Here is a 20327-nt window from a genome sequence, read left to right as displayed (position 1 = left end):
CGACAATCTCCCTCAAGCAGAAAATTTAAAAAATAAAATACTTGTCACGAAACACTTTAGTCACATTCTCGGTTCCCCCATGTCAAAGGGGAAACCTCCAGATCCAGAAGGTGGCGCTCTAGGCGCCGGGTCAACAGACTATAACGCTCGGCACTCTTTGGTTCTTTTAGAGGCGAGTGGGTCGCTTCCGGGAGCGGCCTCGTCGCCTGCGCCTGTCCTCTCTATCCGCCCGTGTCTGTGGTCTCCGGGCGCCGGGCCCCGCCCCTCCTCGTGGCCGCGCGCTCTTCGGACTCTGCCCCAGGCTGCCGGGCTCCCACAGCGGTCGCGTCCGGGTCATGGCGGTCCCAGGGCCCGCGCCCCGTGCAGGCGCCAGGTGAGCAGGGCGGCTGGCTAGGAGGTCCGAGCCTCGGGGCGTCCTACTCGGGGCTGTGTGGGGAGGGGGCTCAACTGCCTCCCGCCCTGGTCCGCGGCTCTGGGGGAGCCCCAGCCCCGGCGAAAGGAGACCGCCCTCCCAAGCTGCCCTCCGGTGCCGTCCGAGGCTGCCCTCCGGCCTTTGCGGGAACCTCTGCCGTCCCCTGCGCTCTGGGTGTGGGGTCCTCGCCCTCGGAATTGGCTTTTTTAAGAACCTCAAGTGCACAGAATTGAGTTGATCACCCTTCTCAGTTCTTGGCACACTGTGGGTTAGTGCAAGGCCCCTCTCGTGTCTTATTATATTCCTCCCTTCGTTCCTTATTCTCCATCCCTTTTCACTCCCCTTCTCGGACACCCATTCTGGTGTTAAAAGTGTGTCTTTACAGCCCACTTTACCTTAGTTTGCGTACATGTTACCTTGAAAAATATGTAGTGATTTTGAATTCATATATATGATCATATGCTGTTTTTAAAAAGCCTTTTTACTCAACATTGTGTTTTTGAGATCATCCATGCTGTAGTAACGTAGTTTCACTTGTGAGTGCTGCATGGTGCTTCCCTAAGTACGTTAGACCCCATTTTACTTACACGTTCCCCTATTGATGGACACTTAGATCGCTTCCAATTTATAACCACCGCTAACCATACTGGCACTTGTCTCCTTGTGAATTTGGGTATCCATCCCAGGGTAGGGCGCTAGGACATAGCTAATTGTACTCAATTGTTCTCTGGAATGGTCACACCAGTTTACACTTTCCAGCATCATGCATGAAGATTCCTGTTTCCCCATAGGCCCCCAACATTTGGTATTGTTTGGTTTTCTAATGTTTATCAATTTGATGGGTGTAAGGTGGTCTCCCATTGTGTTAATTTTCACGTGTTAAGCATTTGGGTTTCCCCTTTTCTGCATTGCCTATTTATATCCTTTTCCCACTTTTCTATGGATTTCCTGTCTTCCTGACTTGCAGGAATTCCTTGTATGCTCTAGATTTTAGTTCCTTGTTGGTTTATACATTCTGCAAATACCTTCTCCAATTCTTTTAACCTATGGCACTGTGTTGAACAAAAATATTTAATTCTAAATTAAATCCATTCATTTTCCCTTCTATAGTTTGTGTTTTCAGGGTCTTATTTGAGAAATACCTTCCCACTATATCATCATTAAGATATTCTACATTTCCTTCGATTAACTAAATAGTGTTACTTTTCACATTTAGATTTTTAATCCATTTGGAGTTTTTTAAGTTTATTTTTGTAAATGATTTGAGGTAATGACCTAAATTTTACTCCACCATTTTCAGTTAATAACTAATGAATTAATAATTAAAACTCAGGGCTGGCCCCGTGGCCAAGTAGTTAAGTTCGCGTGCTCTGCTGCAGGCGGCCCAGTGTTTCGTTGGTTCAAATCCTGGGCGCAGACATGGCACTGCTCATCAAACCACGCTGAGGCAGCGTCCCACATGCCACAACTAGAAGGACCCACAACAAAGAATATACAACTATGTACTGGGGGGCTTTGGGGAGAAAAAGGAGAAAAATAAAATCTTAAAAAAAAATTAAAACTCAGAGAAGCTGTTAAACATAGTCAAGAGCACAGATTCTTGGAGCCAAGCTGCCTGCGTTCAAACCCTGGCGCTGACTCTTACCAGGTGGATCACTGGGCAAGTTACTCAACCTCTTTAGTCTCAGTTCCTCATCCATAAAATAGGAGATAATCTCCAACTCTTAGGGTTGTGACAGTTAAATGAATGTAAAACACGTACAACAGTACTGGACACATAGTACGTGCTTAATAAGTGTTGACAGCTGTTAGTATTAATATGTCCTTTCTTATAATAATCTCTATTATGTGCTCCTGTAAATGTAGGTGAATTTTTTTCTTCTTGGTGTCTCTGTTCCATTGGTCTTTTTATTCCTGTGTTAATACCATACTTTGTTGTTCCTCCAGCCCTGTAATGTATGTCTTAATAACCTGATGATTTGGGTCTCTTCCTCATTTCCTGTTCTTCACCACTGCCCTAAGCTATTCATGGACCTTTATATTTCCCTATAAAGTTCCTCAGAGAAGTCCTGCTTTTGATTGTATTACATTGACTTTATAGACTACTTTTGTTAGAAATGAAGTCTTTGGGGCTGGCCCCATGGCTGAGTGGTTAAGTTCGTGCCTTCCACTTCGGTGGCCCAGGGTTTCACTGATTCAGATCCTGGTTGCAGACATGGCACCGCTCATCAGGCCATGCTGAGGTCGCATCCCACATGCCACAACTAGAAGGACCCACAACTAAAAATATACAACTATGTACTAGGGGAATTGGGGGAGAAAAAGCAGGAAAAAAAAAGAAGATTGGCAACAGTTGTTAGCTCAGGTGCCAGTCTTTTTTTTTTTTTTTGAGGAAGGTTAACCCTGAGCTAACTGCTGCCAATCCTTATCTTTTCGCTGAGGAAGACTGGCCCTGAGCTAACATCCATGCTCATCTTCCTCTACTTTATATATGGGACGCTTACCACAGCATGGTGTGCCAAGTGGTACCATGTCTGCACCTGGGATCTGAACTGGTGAACCCCGGGCCACCAAAGCAGAACTTGTGCACTTAACCGCTGCACCACTGGGCCGTCCCCAGGTGCCAATCTTTAAAAAAGAAAAGAAAAGAAAAGAAATGAGGTCTTTATAATGTTAAATCCTTCCAGCTCTGTCTATTTAAGTCTTTCGTCTCCTATAATAGAGCTTTTCGTTTTCCTCCAACGTGTCTTATACATTCCTTTTTAAAGTTAATTCCTGAATATTTTATAGTTTTTCTATACTTGCTTTTGTAAATGACATCTTATTTCCTTTATGTTTTCCAGTTGATGTAGAACAGTATTCCACTTGTTGGTGTAGAACCGTGTTGGTATTTGTGTATTAACCCTATATACAGCTGAACTCCTTTTATTTCCAACATTTTTTCTATTGATTTGCTGTAAACGATCATGTCATCTGCAATTAATGGCAGCTTAATCTCTTCCTTTTCAGTCGTTTTACGTCATTTCTTTTTCTTGCTTTATTCCTTTAGCCAGGACCTTAAAATCCTTGATGAAGTGGGCTGCTTTGTCTTGTTTGTGACCATAATGAGGATGTGGCTAAAATTTCTTCATTAACTATGGTTTTTTTTTTTTTCCTGTGGCTTTTTGGTAAATAAGCTTTTATAGCATTTATCAACTTAAAGACATTTCTTTCCATCCTGAGTCTGTTCACAGCCTACCATCTTCAGCATCCGTAAACCGTTCTTTCTGCATGGCCTGGACGCCCCACAGAACAGTGTGATGAGCTTGGTACCTGCTCTCTGAGGCTTACCTGACTCTTAGGCTTCTCTCTGCTTCTCCTGCATCTCTTCTTCAGGCCCAAGTTAGATCTGCAATTTCTCCAGCGGTTCCTACAGATACAGAAGGTTTTGTTTCCCTTTTGGTCATCACAGAATGCCTTGATGTTCCTGACCCTTCTGTGTGTGGCCCTACTGGGTGAGTGAGTGAGCCCAGGCTGGAGTGGGGAGGGAAGCCCTGGTTTGGGTCCCTTTCCTCCTCTCTGGGGTGTTCATGAGGCAAGGACTCAGGAGGAAATTTCCCTCTTTTTTCACCCGTCATCACTGATTTCTGACCCCTTTCCCTCTCCCCAGAACAACTGGTGATCTACCAGGTTGGCTTGATCCCCAGTCAGTACTACGGCGTCCTGGGAAATAAAGACTTGGATGGGTTTAAGACCTTGACATTCCTGGCTGTTGTGCTCATCGTTCTCAACTCCATGGTAAGATCTTCTCCCTGTGTCTCTCTTCCTCTTCAGCCTAGTACGAGTGGAATGCCCAGTGGGACTTAGACACCAAGAAGCAGGAATCAAGCTGTGGGTGTGTGTTCCCTGCCTTTTCATAGAAATTGAGGTCAGAACCCTCGGCAGGGCATTGATCCTGGTCTTTGGCCTGCTTGGGACCAATTCCTCCGGTGTTTCAAGCTCCCAGGACTAGGCCATGAGGTTCTGGTTTAATTCAGCATTTAGTGGAAATGATCATTGTCCCTTCCATTCCCAGAACTCTTGCTTCAGGGAGCTCAGAGTACTTGAAAACTGGGGTCAGCAGCCAGAGCTGCTCTTCCTCCTCTGCAGGGCTGAGCGTGTGACTCAGCCTGGGACCATGTGACGCCTCCCAGCCTTTGCACCTGCTGCTTTCTCTCAGAATGGCCTCCTTCCCCACCCCTCCTTCACTTGGTTAATGCCTGCTCGCTTCTCAAGATTCCTCTGTTGTCACCTCCTTCAAGTCCTCAACTTTCTCCTTCATGATTCCTCCACTAAACTCTGCCCTTTTCTTCTAATTAACTAATACTTTGAGTTTACCTCTGCTGTAACACTCCTCACACCCTTGTCATTGTCTGTTTCCTTGCTGGACGGTGAGCTCATTGTTGTTTCCCTCATGCCCGAGGGTAGGTGCTCCATCAGTGGTGACTGATGAGAGTCAGGGCTCCGCTAGGACTCAGGCCCAGTGCTCTCTGTCAGGCTGCACTATCTGTTTTCTTGGGGAAGCCACTTCTCATCACACTTTGGCACTTTTGATGGGTCTTCAGTCTGTAAGCACCTGTGTATACAGAACCCTGTTCCAAGTTCTGGGGACAGAATAGAGCATAAATGGAGTAGAAGATAGCATCCCCAATCTCCAGAAGCTCATCTGCTCTCAGAGGAAGACAGTACACTGTAGAAAGGGGCTCGAGGGCCTTGCCTTGTAAGCCATGCAGTATTTGGTGAGGAATGAACACGTGAGTGAGGGAGGAAGGGAAGAATTCCCTGACTTGGGGCTTTAAACAAACAGAACTGCTGACTGGACAGAGTCATCAGAGTGGGCTGGCGCTAGTCAGCCGAGGCTTTCTGCCAGCCCTGAGCTTTGAGCTGAGACTTGCAGGCAGCCATCTCTCCCCTCCCCTCCCCTCCCCCTGCCTTCCCCCCTGCACAGCTGAAGAGCTTCGACCAGTTCATCTGCAACCTGCTGTATGTGAGCTGGAGGAAGGACCTCACCGAGCACCTCCACCACCTCTACTTCCGGGGCCGCGTGTACTACACCCTCAACGTGCTGCGGGATGACGTCGATAACCCGTAGGCACCCCCTCCCAGTCCTTGCCACCCTCTGCATGATCCCATCCTTCTGGTTCAGCCCTAGAGACTCCCTGAGGCATCCCATGGAGATCATCTACAGTGTTCTGCAAATGTTGCTGTCCAGAGCCGTGGGAGGTGGGGGGGGGGGGGTCGGTGTGCTCCAGAGGACCCTAGAGAGGCTCCAGGGCTGAGAATAGGGAGCTAAAAAGAAGAGGCCAGGAGCAGCTCCCTTTTGTCCATTTCATATCCTGGGCTTCCACATAAGGCACCCTCTGAAGAAAGTGGCCTTGCTAGAAAAAGCTAGACAACTGCTCTCAGATTTTCGGCAGTAAAAAATTACTGCTGTCTACAACTCAGTCTAGGATTCAAATCCCCATTTTATCATCTTCCAGCTTATAGCTCTTAAGTTCACTAAGCCCCAGGTTCCTTTTCTGTAAGACGGGGATAATGATAGTTCCTATCTCAAAGGATATAGTGAAGCTGAACGATGTAATTCACGTGCCCATAATGCACAGGTACCGTGCCTGTGCAGAGCCAGTGGTCCAAGGTCAGTTAGCTATCGTTATCTTTCAGGTGCAAACAGTGAGGCTCAGAGAATGCAGATGACTTGCCCAGGGTCACATCTCTCATTGGGAGTAGGAGTCAGTGTGGCCCTGGTGGTGCAAAGGGATGTATGGGGTCTCTCCTTGTACTCATTCCCTCCCCACACGCCACCGTCCCAAGCACTCTCTTGCCAGGGGTGACCTTCCCTCAGCTCAAGCTGAGCTTTGCAGCAGAGATTTCTTGGGAGGCTCCTGCTGCTTCATAACTTTCTCTTCAGGCCTCTTCTCTGTGGCTCAACGCATACAAAGCTTCTGCAGCTAGATAGCTACAATGGGGGCAGGCTCAGGCTCATAAGAGAGAGATCAATGAGTTAGCTTTCCTCATCATCCAGAAACTCAGCTCATCCACCCTCAAGTTTTTCTCTGGCTCTGCTCAGAGCTGGCTCACCACTCCTGGTGCTGGACCTTTCAATTGCCACTTTTTCTGAGGGGTAAACTGAGGTATAAGAACCCTGTTTAAAGGTCCTAATGGTCTCGGTGCCTCTAGGAAACCAGCCTTTGTCTGGGTTCATCTTCCCATAGTGTCATTGCTGACAGCACTGAAAGGCTAGGTTAGAATAAGAGGGAGCGTGGAACTGTCTTAGTTCCTCAGCCCTGGAGCCCAGATCCCTGGGTCCAGTGATGGTGTCATTGGCTGCAGGGACCAGCGCATCAGCCAGGACGTGGAGCGGTTCTGCCGGCAGCTCAGCAGCATGGCCAGCAAGCTGATCATCTCCCCCTTCACGCTCGTCTACTACACCTATCAGTGCTTCCAAAGGTGAAGCCTCTCCTCTTCCCAGAGTCCCCCCTCCACCAGCCTGGTGGTTCCCCCGAGGTCCCTCACTCACATGTCAGTTGGATGTCAGCTCTCCCAGGTCAGGGGTCAAGAGAGGCTAGACTTCCCTCCCTCCCTCCCTCCCACCTGCACCTCAGGAAGTCTCCTTATCTTGCACGCTAGGGCCCCTGCCCTCCCTTTGCCCCTTGGTGTTCAGTGTCACAGGGATCCTGGTGCTCTGACAGCTTAGACCACATACCAGATGCCCCACACAGAAGCAGAGGCCCCACAGGGCTCTGAGATTGGAGAGGGACTGCCCAAAGGGGAGTGGAAGTCGGGGCTGAGGCCCGAGGGGCTATGCGGCTCCCCATACCCTCCCTCTCTTTGCCTTTCAGCACAGGCTGGCTAGGGCCTGTGAGCATCTTCGGGTATTTCATCCTGGGAACCATAGTGAACAAGATATTGATGGGGCCCATTGTGGTGAAGCTGGTGCAGCAGGAGAAGCTGGAGGGGGATTTCAGGTTTGTCTCTCTTGCTGGAGGTTTCTGGGCTGGGCATAATGGTTAAGGAATGGGATGTGGAGTGAGACTGCCCAAGTTCAAATTCCAACTATGCCAGTTATTAGCCGTGTGCTCTTGGGCGAGGTCTTTAACCTCTCGAAACTTCAGTTTTCCCATCTCTAAAATGGGAATGGTACTGTTACCTATGGAGAAAATTGTGAGGAGGATTAATGGTGTGGGTGGTCAGCCATCATCATCCTCATACCTTGGCCTTCTCACATGCTTCTGCTCCATCCGCCCTGTTTTGGGTCAGCCAATGGATCTGGCCCCTGCTCTGTGCTTCTTGGCCTCCTCCATCAGGCCCAGCCCTGGGAGGAGGAGGGGCTTTGGGCAGGTGAGGGGCCACCCTGTCTCCAGAGCTCCTGCCACCCTACCCCGGCCCTGGGATTTCCCACCCCTCAACGGTCCAGGGAAGGATCGGGCTGCCACAGCCAGTTTCAAAGTGGATCCAGGCTCCTCTTTGTCCAGGGGTCTTGATCCACAATTCTAAAAGGAGGGGGCCAGTACTGCCTGCTGTCAGCACACACTTCTCTTTGATCGGCCCAGGTTCAAGCACATGCAGATCCGGGTGAATGCCGAGCCTGCTGCTTTCTTCAGGTGAGTCCGCAGGCATGGTTCCCCTTCTGCCTGTCAGAGCTGATAGTGGAGAAGGAAAGATGAATTGTGCAACCCCCGCCATGAGCCCAGGGGCCGAGCGTCCTCACACTTGGCTATGACCCCACCCCTACGTCCTTGTCTGCCTCGTCCTTAGGTCCAGGGGTTTGCTTCTGAAGCTGGTGGTTCATTTAAGTGGCCTGGCACGGAGCCTCAGTTTGTTCCAAGAATGCAATGAGTGAATGCTCCATCATCTGGCTGATGACTGTAAGGCATCGCCTCTGCCTCTCATTTTCCGCTGGTGCCTGATGTCCGAGGCTGGTCCTTTGTCTCCGTAGCATGGGAGGGAATGGGAGCCCATCGGGAGACCTGCTCCCTAGACACCATCCAAGTGGAGCAAAGTGTCTGGTCTCCTGACAGCCGCATTGTGAAATACCGTTCCTTCCCTCGGGACCAAGGCAGGTCCCTGTGCCCTGCTTCCCATGAGTTCTTGGAGTCAGTGTGTGGACTGATAGTGGAGGCCCCAGAGGTGGTGGTTTAAGGAGTGGAGGTTGCTCCTTGATGGCCTGGATCTAATAGCCCTGGGACCTTTGCTCTTGTCAGTCTCTGCTGCAGTTTGCAGCTGCCACCACTTGGGGGCACCAAGAACGCTTGGAATCTGTGAGCTGGGCTTTGGTTGGGTGGCGGGTGGGGCTGGGCCTGGGCTAAGTTGTTTTGAATTCTGCAGCCTCTGCCCATAAAGTTCTGGGCGCTGGGGAAAGCACGTTGGTTCTTGGAGCTGTGATGGGTTCCTCTATGGCTTCTGTCCTGCTCGATGCAAAATCTGAAGTGCCCCTTCTGTGCTCCCCCCACCTTTTCTGCCTGGAGAATTTCTGCCCCTCCTTGATCCCCAAGTTGCCTCCTCTGGGGAGCCTTCCCAGACTCCATTAGTGGTCAAGCCTGTGTGTTGCCGTAACCCTGAGGATATACTGCTTATGTTACACAGATAAAGAAGGCATTACGTCTGCCTGCCCCTTGAACTGGGAGCTGCTCAGGACAGGAGCTGTTTCATCCACCTCTTTATCTCACTGGCTTACTAGCACAGAGCCTGCCGCATCGCAACTGCTCCCTGTAGATTTGTTCAGTAATTGCAGTTAAGGGCCGGCCCCGTGGCCGAGTGGTTAAGTTCACACGCTCCACTGTGGCGGCCCAGGGTTTCACCAGTTCGGATCCTGGGTGCGGACATGGCACTGCTCATCAGGCCATGCTGAGACGGCATCCCACATGCCACAACCAGAAGGACCCACAACTAAAAATACACAACTATGTACCAGGGGGCTTTGGGAGAAAAAGGAAAAATAGAATCTTTAAAAATATAAAAATAGAAAAAATAATTGCAGCTATTATTTATTGGGGGCCCTTTCATGTGCCTGGCACTTTATATTCAGAAATTCTCCCTCTAGCCTTTTACTTAGCTATTATGAGCACCGTTTTACAGATAGGAAACAACTCAGAGGCTTAAGTAACCTGTCAGTGTCACCCAGCTAGTAACTGGCCAGAGCCAGGATTTGAACCAGGTCTGGCCAATCTAGACTTCATGTTCTTTCTGCAGACGATACCGTGTTGAATGAGTGAGTGCTAGTGGCAGAAAGGGTCTGAGGTGAAAATCATTCGGATGGGCTTGGTCCCTAAAGGAGGGTTTGATGAGGGACAGAGGGCCCCCAGCCTGGCTGAGGCTCCCCGGGCCCTATGGACATCCCAGCCTTTCTCGTCAGAGCTGGGCATGTGGAGCATATGAGGACAAACCGCAGGCTGCAGACACTCCTTCAGACCCAGAGGGAGCTGATGTCCAAGGAGCTCTGGCTGTACAGTAGGTGGAGGGAGCCCCCGGAGTGGGATAGTCCCCTTCCCTAAGCTCCCTACTTTCTCTGCACTAAAATGTTTGCTCTGATGAAGGAATTAACCAGGGGGAGCCACTCCCTTTGCTGTGCGCGTCCTCAGGAGAATGAGGATCCAGGGAATAGCTTGGCCTGCTTGCTTCCTGCTCCCCTCAGAGCACATAAATGGTTCCTGGTCTCTCACACAGTCTGTCTTCTACAGTTGGTGTCAACACGTTTGACTATCTGGGCAGCATCTTAAGTTATGTTGTGATCGCCATCCCCATTTTCAGTGGCGTCTACGGAGACCTGAGCCCCACAGAGCTCAGCACCCTGGTCAGCAAGGTGAAAATCCTCCTGGTAACCCCTCATGCCATCCCCTCCCCACCCCGCCCCAGCGCCCAGGGCCTCAGACTCGAGGCCTGCGCTCACTGCTCTGTATCCTGTCCAGAATGCCTTTGTGTGCATTTACCTCATCAGCTGCTTCACCCGACTCATCGACCTCTCCACCACGCTCTCGGACGTGGCTGGTTACACACACAGGTGAGGCTGCATCCAGCCCCTCTCTAGTTCCTGAGCAAAGTGTGTGCCTCTGGGAGAAGTAGCTGAATGAAAAAAGGAACAGAAAAACTCACCATATGCTAGTGGGCATGGGAGAGGAAAAGGACTTACACCTTCACCTGGTCCCCCAGAACCTCCTCAGGTTTTCACTTCTTGCCCAGGATCGGGGAGCTTCAGGAGACCTTGCTGGACATGTCCCTGAAGTCACAGGATGGTGAGCTCGTGGACGAGAGCGAGTGGGACTTGGACAGGTGAGCACTGGACTGGCAGTGTGGTGCAGTGGTAGAGAACGCAGGCTCTGGAACCACCCGGCGTGGGCTTACCCTGGAGCGCTCCCCTTTCCCAGCTGGGCAGCAGAGCTGTGCAGAGCAAGTGAAAGACCTCTGTGTCTTATGCCAGGCACATTATAAATGTTCACAATCAAAGTTGTAGTTTTGGCATTTCTTGTGTTAATTTACACCATCCCCCAGCTGATGGAAGCACAGTGCGCACACCTGCCTGGGCCTGAGATAACAAAAGTCCATATAGTGTCCTTCCTCTTCCGTCTGAGCCCTCCTGCCTGCCACTTTCCCCTGGGCATGTCTGTTCTGTGTTCCCCGGGCCTCACTCAGGCCCAGCGATGTCTTTTTTTATGTATCTGCAGCCTCTGTGATGTTGCTGACTTTTCTATATATTGAGGATTTGCTCTTGTCCTCACTTTTCTTGGGCAAATTACTGAAGAGTTCTGTGTCTCAGTTTCTTCATCTCTATAGAGGACATGAATGGAACCTTCCTCTTAGGGTTCTTGTGAGGATTAGATAGAGTTAAAAGAAAGTGCTTGAACAGCCACAGAGTAAGCTTTCAAAGATGGAAACAGTCTGAATTCCAGGGCCTGCACTCACCTCTTTTCTTAGGAACTGATGCACTCACCTCTCTTCTTAGGAACTGATGCCTTAACTGTTGCTCCTGTTCAAAACTAAAGCCTTCTGCAGCTGGGAGCCCAGAGGCTGGGGTGAGGGTGCAGGGCCTCTGGAAAGCAGAGCTGCTGTTCTCTGGAGGAGACGGGCATCCGTGAGAGCCAGAAACTCCAGAACTGTTTAGTATTACTGCTCTCCTTCTTAGCGTCACTCCTTGAATCACACTGTGATGCTGTGAAAACCCACCAACGTTAGAATTAGACAAATTCAGCTCTGTGACCCTGAGCAGATTACTTAGCCACCTGACTCAGTTTCCTCGTCTGCCAAGTGGGAATAATATCTTTGATTCATGGGTGTTAAGACTGATTAAGATCAGTTGTGTGTGGTGCTTTTCCCAGCCTGGCACAAAGTAGGTTCCCCCACTTCCACCTCTGTGTCAATCTGCTCGGGCTGCCATAGCAAAATACCACAGACTGTGTGGCTTAGACAGCAATTTATTTTCTCACAGTTCTGGAAGTCTAGAAGTCCAAGGTCAAGGTGTAGGCAGGGTTGGTTTCTCCTGAGGCCTCCCTCCTTGGCTGGCAGATGGCTGTGTTCTCACTGTATCCTCACATGGCCTTTTCTCTTAATGGGGACTCACAGGATCTCTTCCTCGTCTTAAAAGAACGCCACTCATATTGGACTAGGGTCCCACCGTAATGGCCTCGTTTTAACTTAATCACCTCTTTAAAGACCTTAGCTCCAGATGCGGTTACATTCTGAGGTGCTAGGGGTTGGGACTTCAATAGATGATTTTGAGGACACAATTCAGCCTATAACAACCTCCCAATCCAGGGGTGATGCTCCCAAGGAGAAGAACCTCCCCCTGGCAATACTGACACTGCTTATCTTCCACACACTCCTCCCTTCTCTGACCCCAGGGCCCCGGGATGGCCAGCAGCAGAGCCAACAGACACAGCTTTTCTCCTTGAGCGGGTCTTCATCTCTGCCCCCTCCTCTAACAAGCCCTTAATCAAGGACCTGAGCCTGAAGATCTCTGAGGGGCAGAGCCTGCTCATCACAGGCAACACAGGCACCGGCAAGACCTCCTTGCTCCGGGTTCTGGGCGGCCTCTGGGCGAGTACACGGGGTGAGAAGCAGCCCTCCCTGCTCTGGGCCAGCCTCAGCCTGGCGGCGGGTGGCGTGGGTGTAAGATTCCAGCCTTGTTTGTTGGGGAGGGGGAGCGAGAGGCCGTTACCTTCTCTGGAGATCTCAAAATGCCGGTTTCTGTGGGCTCCACAGGCTCAGTGCAGATGCTGACCGACTTTGGACCCCATGGGGTGTTGTTCCTGCCACAAAAGCCATTCTTCACTGACGGGACCCTTCGGGAGCAGGTCAGCCTGGGGCCCACTCCTCCTACTGTCTCCCTCAACTGGGACCTCCGGCAGTGAGACAGGTCTCAGCCCTAGAGAGTTATGGGGCAGAAGGTGGGGTAATAAAATGACCCATGCCCGGACACTCTGTGGCTTTAAGAACATTTTATTCATATCCGTGGATTGGGCTATGCACTCAGGACAACTCCTGGGGGCTGGTTAACCTGTGGGAGCCACAAGCCAAAGATCACATGCATTGTTGAGCACCAAGGTGGGATTCTGGGGGCCCTGCCCTCAGAAGGCTTACCGTCTCTTTCCCCTCAGACACACGTCTGAAGGTTGCAGTGACCCTGCCCTGCTTTCTGCAGGCCCCAGCCTCTCCCACTGGACCCTCCACCAAGGTGTCCCCTCCTCTCCTCTGGTGGTTATAGGGCTATTTCTGAGGGAGGGTGGGCTGTGTATAGCCCCATCTCTCATTGGCCTTGGTCCTAGGCCCATGTGGTTTTTATCTTATCAGGTGATATATCCCCTGAAGGAGATCTACCCGGACTCAGGTGAGCTGGGCCTCCTCGTGGCATGTCCTCCCATCTCAATTGTCCCTGCTCTGCCTGACTGTGGCTTCACCTGTGCCTTTTGGGAGAGGCCCCAGCCAGGCCACTGGTTTTAGCTTGGGTCCCCTCCTCCTCCTTCTGCACCATCTCATTCTGCCTTCCCTCCTTGGGGACACCCACTGGAGGAAGGGAAGGGATTGCTTCCTTCACCTGGCTCTTCCCGTATTCATTAAGTGCTGTAACCTGCCACTTGAGAGCCTTAGCCCAGATTCTGGGGCCCCCACCCCAGGCCCCTGCCGTGATGTGCCCCATCTATTGTGGCTGCCCAGAAGGAGCTGGCTTCTTGAAGAAGGCTTCTTTGTTTTGCAGGTTCTACTGATGACGAGAGGATCATGAGGTTCTTGGAGTTGGCAGGCCTGGTGAGTGAGGGCAGGGACCCTGAGGTCTAAGCCCACCTGGTAGCACCGACCACACACAAGTGCTGGCCCAGCAGAGCTGGCCCTGCTATCCCTGGGCCCAGGACTAGGAAGTGGGAGTGTAAAGTGGCAGTGGGAGCTGTTGGCCAGAGACGGGCAACAAGGGGTTACACTCTCTGTAGCAATGTTTAAAACAATGATAAAGCTGAGCCAGTCTACCTTTGCTTGTCACCATGCTCCAGCAAATCTGAACAGTGTAGTTGATAGCATACTCCTCTCCTCCTGGGCAGGTCACTCCCACAGCCACCCACCCTGGTACGCCCCTGGGGTGGAGGTCTGTCTCAGAGGTGCGTGTGTGGCGGGACCTGAGGAGGTTCCTCAGGTGGCAGGAAGCAGGAATGGGCCCTTTCATGGACATCATTCCCTCTGTATGTGTTACAGTCCAGCTTGGTGGCCAGGACAGAGGGTCTGGACCAGCAGGTTGATTGGAACTGGTAAGAAGGGAGTGGGGGTACTCCAGAGCTAGCTCCCCCAAAGACATTGGCTTCCAGGGGTCCAGTCAAGTGATGGAGTGGCTCTTGACCCCAAATTCCTGGTGTTTGCCAGCCCATCAGAGGCATTTTTCATGCCCTTGGGAGTTTGGGCTTCGCCTTGTGTGGGCAGCGGGGCTGTCATTGAAAGGGGAGTGATGTCCATCTGTCCTGAGGCCAGCCTCTGCCGCGAGGACCTCTTCCTGCCCAGACCCATTCTAGGCAAAAACCAAGCTACATGCTGCTTCCCACCTTTCCTCAGGTATGATGTTCTGTCCCCAGGGGAGATGCAGAGGCTCTCCTTTGCCCGGCTCTTCTACCTGCAGCCGAAGTACGCAGGTGAGGTTCGCCCTGTAGGTGTGCAACCAGGTACCATGTGTGCTCGGAGGTGTAGCAGCGTGTGTTCGTGTACACCTGGGGAGGTGTCCATGTGGGCAGGAGAGGACGGCAGGGCTCTGCCCAGCAGGCAGCGATACTTGGCATCCTTGGAGCAGCTCTGGATGTGTTATGCTACCGAGTCCTAAGCTTTCTGCCATTGCAGCAGCCGGAGCCAGCCTTGAGAGGGCTCGTGATTTTGTGCTCCTCAGGCTCTGCCATCAATGAATGGGCATCCCACCAGCTGTGCCTGGCAGAGGGATGGCAGATACGGAGCTTTGCAAGGACTGACATCCTCGGGGCAACTGGGATTCCCTGGATTGAGTGGTCCTAGGCAGGGCTGGTGCTTATCTGTAGGAAGCTGAGGGGTTTTGTTCTGCTGCTGGCAGAAGACTTCCAGATGGAGCCTAGCCCTCTGCTCCTTTGGCCCTTCCTCTCCCTAAAGCAGAGCTCCTGTAAGCCAGGGCAGCTCTCAGCCTCCCCCTGGGTCCCGGCCAGAGGTGAGTGTGGGTTAGGGGAGAAGCAGGGCGGCCAGGGGCAGGATTCGATCCCTTCCCACCCGGTTCTGCCCTCAGTGCTTGATGAAGCCACCAGTGCCCTGACCGAGGAGGTGGAGAGTGAACTCTACCGCATCGGCCAGCAGCTGGGCATGACATTCATCAGCGTGGGACATCGGCACAGCCTTGTAAAGGTACTGGTGCTCACAAGGGTGGCCTGAGGAGGAAGAAGAACCCAAAGGCTGGGCCCAGCTGGGGCCAGAGGCCCCTCAAATGAGAAGTGGGGATTGGGGCTGGCCCGGTGGCACAGCAGTTAAGTGCGCATGTTCCACTTCCACGGCCCAAGGTTCGCCAGTTCGGATCCTGGGTGCGGACATGGCACCTCTTGGCACGCCATGCTATGGTAGGTGTCCCACATATAGGGTGGAGGAAGATGGGCACAGATGTTAGCTCAGGGCCAGTCTTCCTCAGCAAAAAGAGGAGGATTGGCAGGAGTTAGCTCAGGGCTAATCTTCCTCAAAAAAAAAAAAAAAAAGTGGGGATGGCAGAGAGGGAAGGGGCTCTCAGCAGGGGCTCAGTGGCCTACTATTGTCATGACCAGAGCAGCCTGATCTCTGTGTGGTGGCTGTCTCTTGTAGTTTCACTCCTTGGTTCTGAAACTCTGTGGAGAAGGAAGGTGGGAACTGACCAGAATCAAAGTGGAGTGAAGCCCAGGATGTGGCTGGCCACCAGGAGAAGAGCCAAGCTCCGGGCAAGTCAGCAGCCCCCAGAAGAGACCAAGATAACTGACGGGCAGGGAATGAGCCCCAGGTTCGCCTCGTAGGTCCTGTGTGGGGAGTGCTGGCCATAGTGGGCTTGGCCCAGGTGTCGCCCTCCCTGGGGCCCTCAGTGGTGTCAGGGGTCCCCTGCTGCCTCAGCCGGAGCTCTGTGCACTCGAAGTGCTGATTCCTTCCAGATTACCTCAGATCATGTTTTCTAAAGAAAAACCTAAAGTGTGGGATCTACAAGAAATGAAGGGTCAAATTGGAGAGAGCATTGGACTGGGAGTCAAGAGATCCAGAAACCTTCTAAATCAGTTAAGTTTATAACAGTAGATTTTTAATTGTAATCAACTATTTAAATTTTATAACTTTTTAAAAAAGAAAAGATAAACATTTTTAAAAAGTGTACAGCTTTCGCCCTTTTCTTCTTCATTATAAGATGATCTTTTTAACTCAATCTCCAGACTTGAATTGAGAGCCTGGCGGGGAGGGACTGCCCTGTCCGCCGTGCTAGAACCTTCTGTTCATGGGTTTTCCCTTCACTCCACAAATTCCCCTTTCCATGTGCCTGTCGTACCTCAGCCACTAACCTCGAGGGCCCTTCTGTTTTTCTTGTTTTTAGCCCAGATGAAAGTCAGTCTCTTTCCCCTCAGCTAAAACAAGGTTGAGATTTTTCAGAAATAATCTTTGTTAGGAAACAACAACAACGACAGATTTAGCAGACAAAGCCCAGACAGCACAGAAGCATGAGATGAAAAGTTACTGAGCCCAAAGTCCTTACTCTGGAACAGATATTCCCCAAACTCCCCTTGTCAGCATGTCACCTTCATGATGTTTGCCGGATCTCTGTACCTCTTGCACTGTTAATTACTTAGTATTTTTTAAATTAGCTCACTTTAAATTTAAATGCATTTCTGAAAGAAAGTTTACACCTGGGATAAATAGAAAGTAACTGTAAAAATAAATACAGTCAGTGTTAGGAAACTGCCGCTCAGTGCTGTGCCCTGCGGAGACTCTGAGCCTGAGGCCTGCTGTCTGTCCAGTGGGAGGTTAAGGGTTGTTATGGAGGAGTCAGACCTGCCAGCACCCAACTGAGAATTTTCTCCTTAATACGGTTAGAAAGATGGAACGGGAACTGCAAGGGAAAACCTTTCCCGCTGTAAGACTTCAGGTTATTTAATGCCTTGTTGGTACCACTGAAAGTGATCCCAGATGTTGTGGGGGAGTCCCAGACTTGAGGAGATGCTGCCGGGGTAACTGAAGTCTTGCCCCACCTGGCTTGGCTGGCATGGAGGCCTCGAGCCTGTTCTTACTCAGCTCCGCCCTGTGAGGGGGCTAACGCAGTGTGGCCAGGTGCCAAGCTGAGAGCTCAAGGAGGCACCTAAACAGGTCTGATGGTATGTCCAGCCCCCCGTAAAGCCTCGCTAGGGACCTACAGGATGTCAGCACTGGGAAGGCCCGTGGCAGCCCTTCAGCCAGTGTTGAACCCTCTCACAGGGCTGAAAGGGACCATCAAAGTTGACCTCTGCTTCAGGAGCCTTCCCACTCATGGATCTCCCAACCGTATCCTGCCAGCTGGTCTTCTGGCCTCTGTTCAGACACCTCCAGCACTGGGACCGCCCATCCTCAGACCCCTTTAGCTGAAGAGAGCTCTTCCTTAGGTTAAGAGGAAACCTGTCTCCTAACGATTGCCCTGACTCCCAACCCTTGGGCGTGTCTGTTAAGCTGTGGGGTCTGGGTGTGGAAGGACAGCCTCTCTGGTTTACTTCCTGTACTTTTATCAAGGTAGCTGAAGCTCCCCCCAGCCTTTTTGGCGACAGCATTGCCTCGTTGACTTGCTTCATCCTTCCCAGCCCCTTCAACTCCTAAGCCTTTTTCACAAGAGCTGCTGCTGCCAGCAGACTATTTTAGAGACCAGGTTTGCTCCTCACTCAGTGTCTTTGCATTTGCGATTTCCTCTGAGCTGTTCCCAGGGCTATTTCTGTTCCTAATAGTCAGCCTTCTCCATTGCAGAAATCCTGCCCAGAGAAAACCGTTCTTAGGGGCAATCTCCACCTTTATCCATCACTCATCTCAGAGGATACTGAGAGTTTTAGATGAATCGATACAAACCTGCATGAAGAAAAGTCAGGTTATGTGTCCTTAGTATAAAACAAAGACAAAAATGTTCATTTTAAATGTTTTAAGGTCAGCCAGGCAAAAATTTCCCAAACTTAAGTCACATTCTGCCACCTGGGGATCTCCACAGACCCAGGTGGATGATCTGTAAAAATGCTCTCCTTATGTCCCTCTTATCACTCTTCTGAGGAGTCCTGGGGCTGTGAGACAGGGTGGAAAAGCAATCTTTTGTCCTCTCTGTCGAGTGTCCAAAACCAAACTTAGGATCTCTCCCAAAAGCTTTTTCCAGTGAGTCTGAAGGTGAGTGTCTCCACTCTCTATCTTGCTGCATGAGCTAGAAATCTAGAGTCATCCTTGATGTTCCCCCTCAGTGCCTACCCAACCTGTCACCAAGTCCTGTCCATTTTGCCCTGTAAATAGATTTTCCACGTATCCACTTCCCTCCACCTGCTTGAATCCTACCTACAAGGAGCTTAGGAGGGAGGTAGATAAAACCACCAGGAGAATCCAAAAACGAGACTGGGTGGCAGCTGGACTCTGAAGAAAGAAGAAAGGAGGCAGTGTAAGCCCCGTCATTTGGGGGATGTTAAGAAGCTTGGGGTGTAGCCATTCTACACACTGTAATGCAGCCGTCAAAAATAAACGAACTTCAGTTATCAATGACTTACTGAAGACCTACCACGTATGAGGCACTAGTCGATTCCAGGGTTACAGTGGGGAGCAAGGGGGCTCTGGCGCCTCCCCTCAGGGAGCTTACACTGAAGTGGATCTGAAGACCATACAGCAACAGGAAATGCTTCTGGTTTAACATCCGCTGAAAATATTCACAAAATTGTACATATGCCATGATGCTGTCGTATGTGTTCTCGAGCTGCCTCTGGAATTCAGCCATTCTAACACTCCCCAAAACACCAAATACAAAACCATGGAAGAATATGATAGAATTTTTCCAAAGGGTTCATGAGGTGGGGAATTAAATTGCCTACTAAAAAGCAAAACATCTTTAAAATCCCCCTTATCTCCCCTCCTGACCCCAGGCCACATAAGTTTCGCTCCTTCTACAGCTGCCTGTCTTCTCTCTCCCTTATCTCCCCTTCAGCCTCTCAGCTCCTTGGATACTCCACCTCGCCTCCCCCCACCCCCAAAGGATTTGGGGGTGGGAGGAGGCAGCCTGGATCCAGGACAAACTATCTCAGGGAGGACCAAGGTGGATGGAAGTGATTTTAGCTTTTGAATAAGAATCCGTCAGTGCAGCATCTATAGGGCGAGCACCACAGATGTGGAAGTTCTCCTTAAGAGACGCCATTCCCTGAGGGCCTCCCACACAGCCAGCACTTTCTAGACATTTTCTCATTTACTTCTCACTGCAAACACAGCAGGGAGGAAGGCTGCAGGCTTGGGCTGTAACTTGGCCTACCCTGCCAGAGGTGGGGGTCTTTCAGTCCTTGTAAAACAAAATGCCCCTGGACCAAGCTTGGCAGTTCTAGATCTAGAAGAAGGATGGGGGCTGGGGAAGTTGAGTTGGTGACCTGGCCACAGGGACAAGGCCAGTTAGGAAGGGAGTGAAGGCAGGAGTGGCTGTGGACAGAGGAAGGAGGGAGGGTGAAAGACGCTTCTCATGGCAGAGGATGAGGAAGCCCAGAGACTCAGGTTAGCCACACGAATGATTTTAAGGGAGGCGGAGACTGGTAGATAACTAGTCTCTTCCTGCCACAGGCCACAAGGAGCTGTGCTCTGTGTTTTGTGTCCAGGACAAAGCTGGGCTTGTCTCCCAGAGAAGAACAGTGCCAGCTGCCCTCTGTAAAGACTGTTTCCAGAAACATCTTGTCAGTGCCAAGAGCTCCTGACTGATGCCCCATCTAGGTCTTGGGATAATGGGTAGTCCTGGGCCAAGCCCTGGGCAAGAGAGGGCCCTCTGGAGACACGCGGAGTTGTCGGGAGAACCGGTTCCTGGAAAAGAAGTCAGCTGAGAGGGAGCCCAGGACCTTTGTGGGAGGCTGCAGAGACCATCTCCCCAGGGGATAGGGTGACTCGTGGACAGGCCCCCGCCCTGGCCATCAGGCAGGGTACATGTGCTGGGGATTGCTGACCTCAAGCCTCCAGCAGAGTGAGGCTGGCCACAGTGGGCCAGTAGATTTGCCCATCTGTAGGTAGGTAAAGGTTCTGAGGGTCAGACACCTCTGGGGGAAGGTTTCCCTGGGACAGTCCAAGGGCAGGGCAGACTTTTACCTAGATTTGGGTCAGCTCCTGTGCCCAGGCTGAGAACTGCCAGACCACAAGGGGCAGAAGGGGAAACAAGGGTGAGTCCCAGCAGCCTGGATGAGGAACAGGTTCCCCATCTGCACATGGCTTGTGCAGGGCTTCAGGAGTCTCAGGGAAGCCCAGC

The 20327-nt window shown here is 51.3% G+C and overlaps 1 protein-coding gene across 17 annotated transcripts; it reads left to right on the top strand.

The window, feature by feature from the left end:
- The first annotated feature begins 135 nt into the window (after positions 1–135).
- On the top strand, positions 136–16231 carry ABCD4 (ATP binding cassette subfamily D member 4). Of its 17 annotated transcripts, none has more exons than XR_011432298.1 (19): positions 136–373; positions 3788–3906; positions 4062–4189; positions 5379–5518; positions 6761–6877; positions 7270–7395; positions 7981–8031; positions 9783–9877; positions 10108–10229; positions 10336–10427; positions 10607–10696; positions 12262–12470; positions 12623–12714; positions 13211–13247; positions 13614–13663; positions 14102–14154; positions 14473–14529; positions 15141–15256; positions 15701–16231. XR_011432298.1 is itself a non-coding variant. In XM_001490380.7 (19 exons), exons 1-19 carry the CDS (start codon positions 336–338, stop codon positions 15767–15769), a joined length of 1821 nt encoding a protein of 606 aa, XP_001490430.2. In that variant the 5' UTR covers positions 136–335; the 3' UTR covers positions 15770–16231. The 17 variants fall into 17 exon arrangements, 10 of the variants coding, with proteins under 10 accessions (XP_001490430.2, XP_070106419.1, XP_070106423.1 ...); XR_011432296.1 differs by having other exon boundaries at positions 13951–14154; XR_011432295.1 differs by having other exon boundaries at positions 13951–14154; positions 14453–14529.
- The last annotated feature ends 4096 nt before the right edge of the window (positions 16232–20327 follow it).

The sequence above is a fragment of the Equus caballus genome, chromosome 24, assembly GCF_041296265.1.
Source record: "Equus caballus isolate H_3958 breed thoroughbred chromosome 24, TB-T2T, whole genome shotgun sequence".
NCBI classification, from domain to species: domain Eukaryota; kingdom Metazoa; phylum Chordata; class Mammalia; order Perissodactyla; family Equidae; genus Equus; species Equus caballus.
This window is presented reverse-complemented; position numbering and strand designations above follow the sequence as displayed.

Coding starts and splice junctions, on each gene's coding strand:
- ABCD4 (XM_070250318.1), top strand. CDS start 336: ATGGCGGTCCCAGGGCCCGCGCCCCGTGCAGGCGCCAG. Junction 12,471..12,622: donor CCTCTGGGCGAGTACACGGG/GTGAGAAGCAGC, acceptor TGGGCTCCACAG/GCTCAGTGCAGATGCTGACC. Junction 14,530..15,140: donor CCTGCAGCCGAAGTACGCAG/GTGAGGTTCGCC, acceptor TTCTGCCCTCAG/TGCTTGATGAAGCCACCAGT.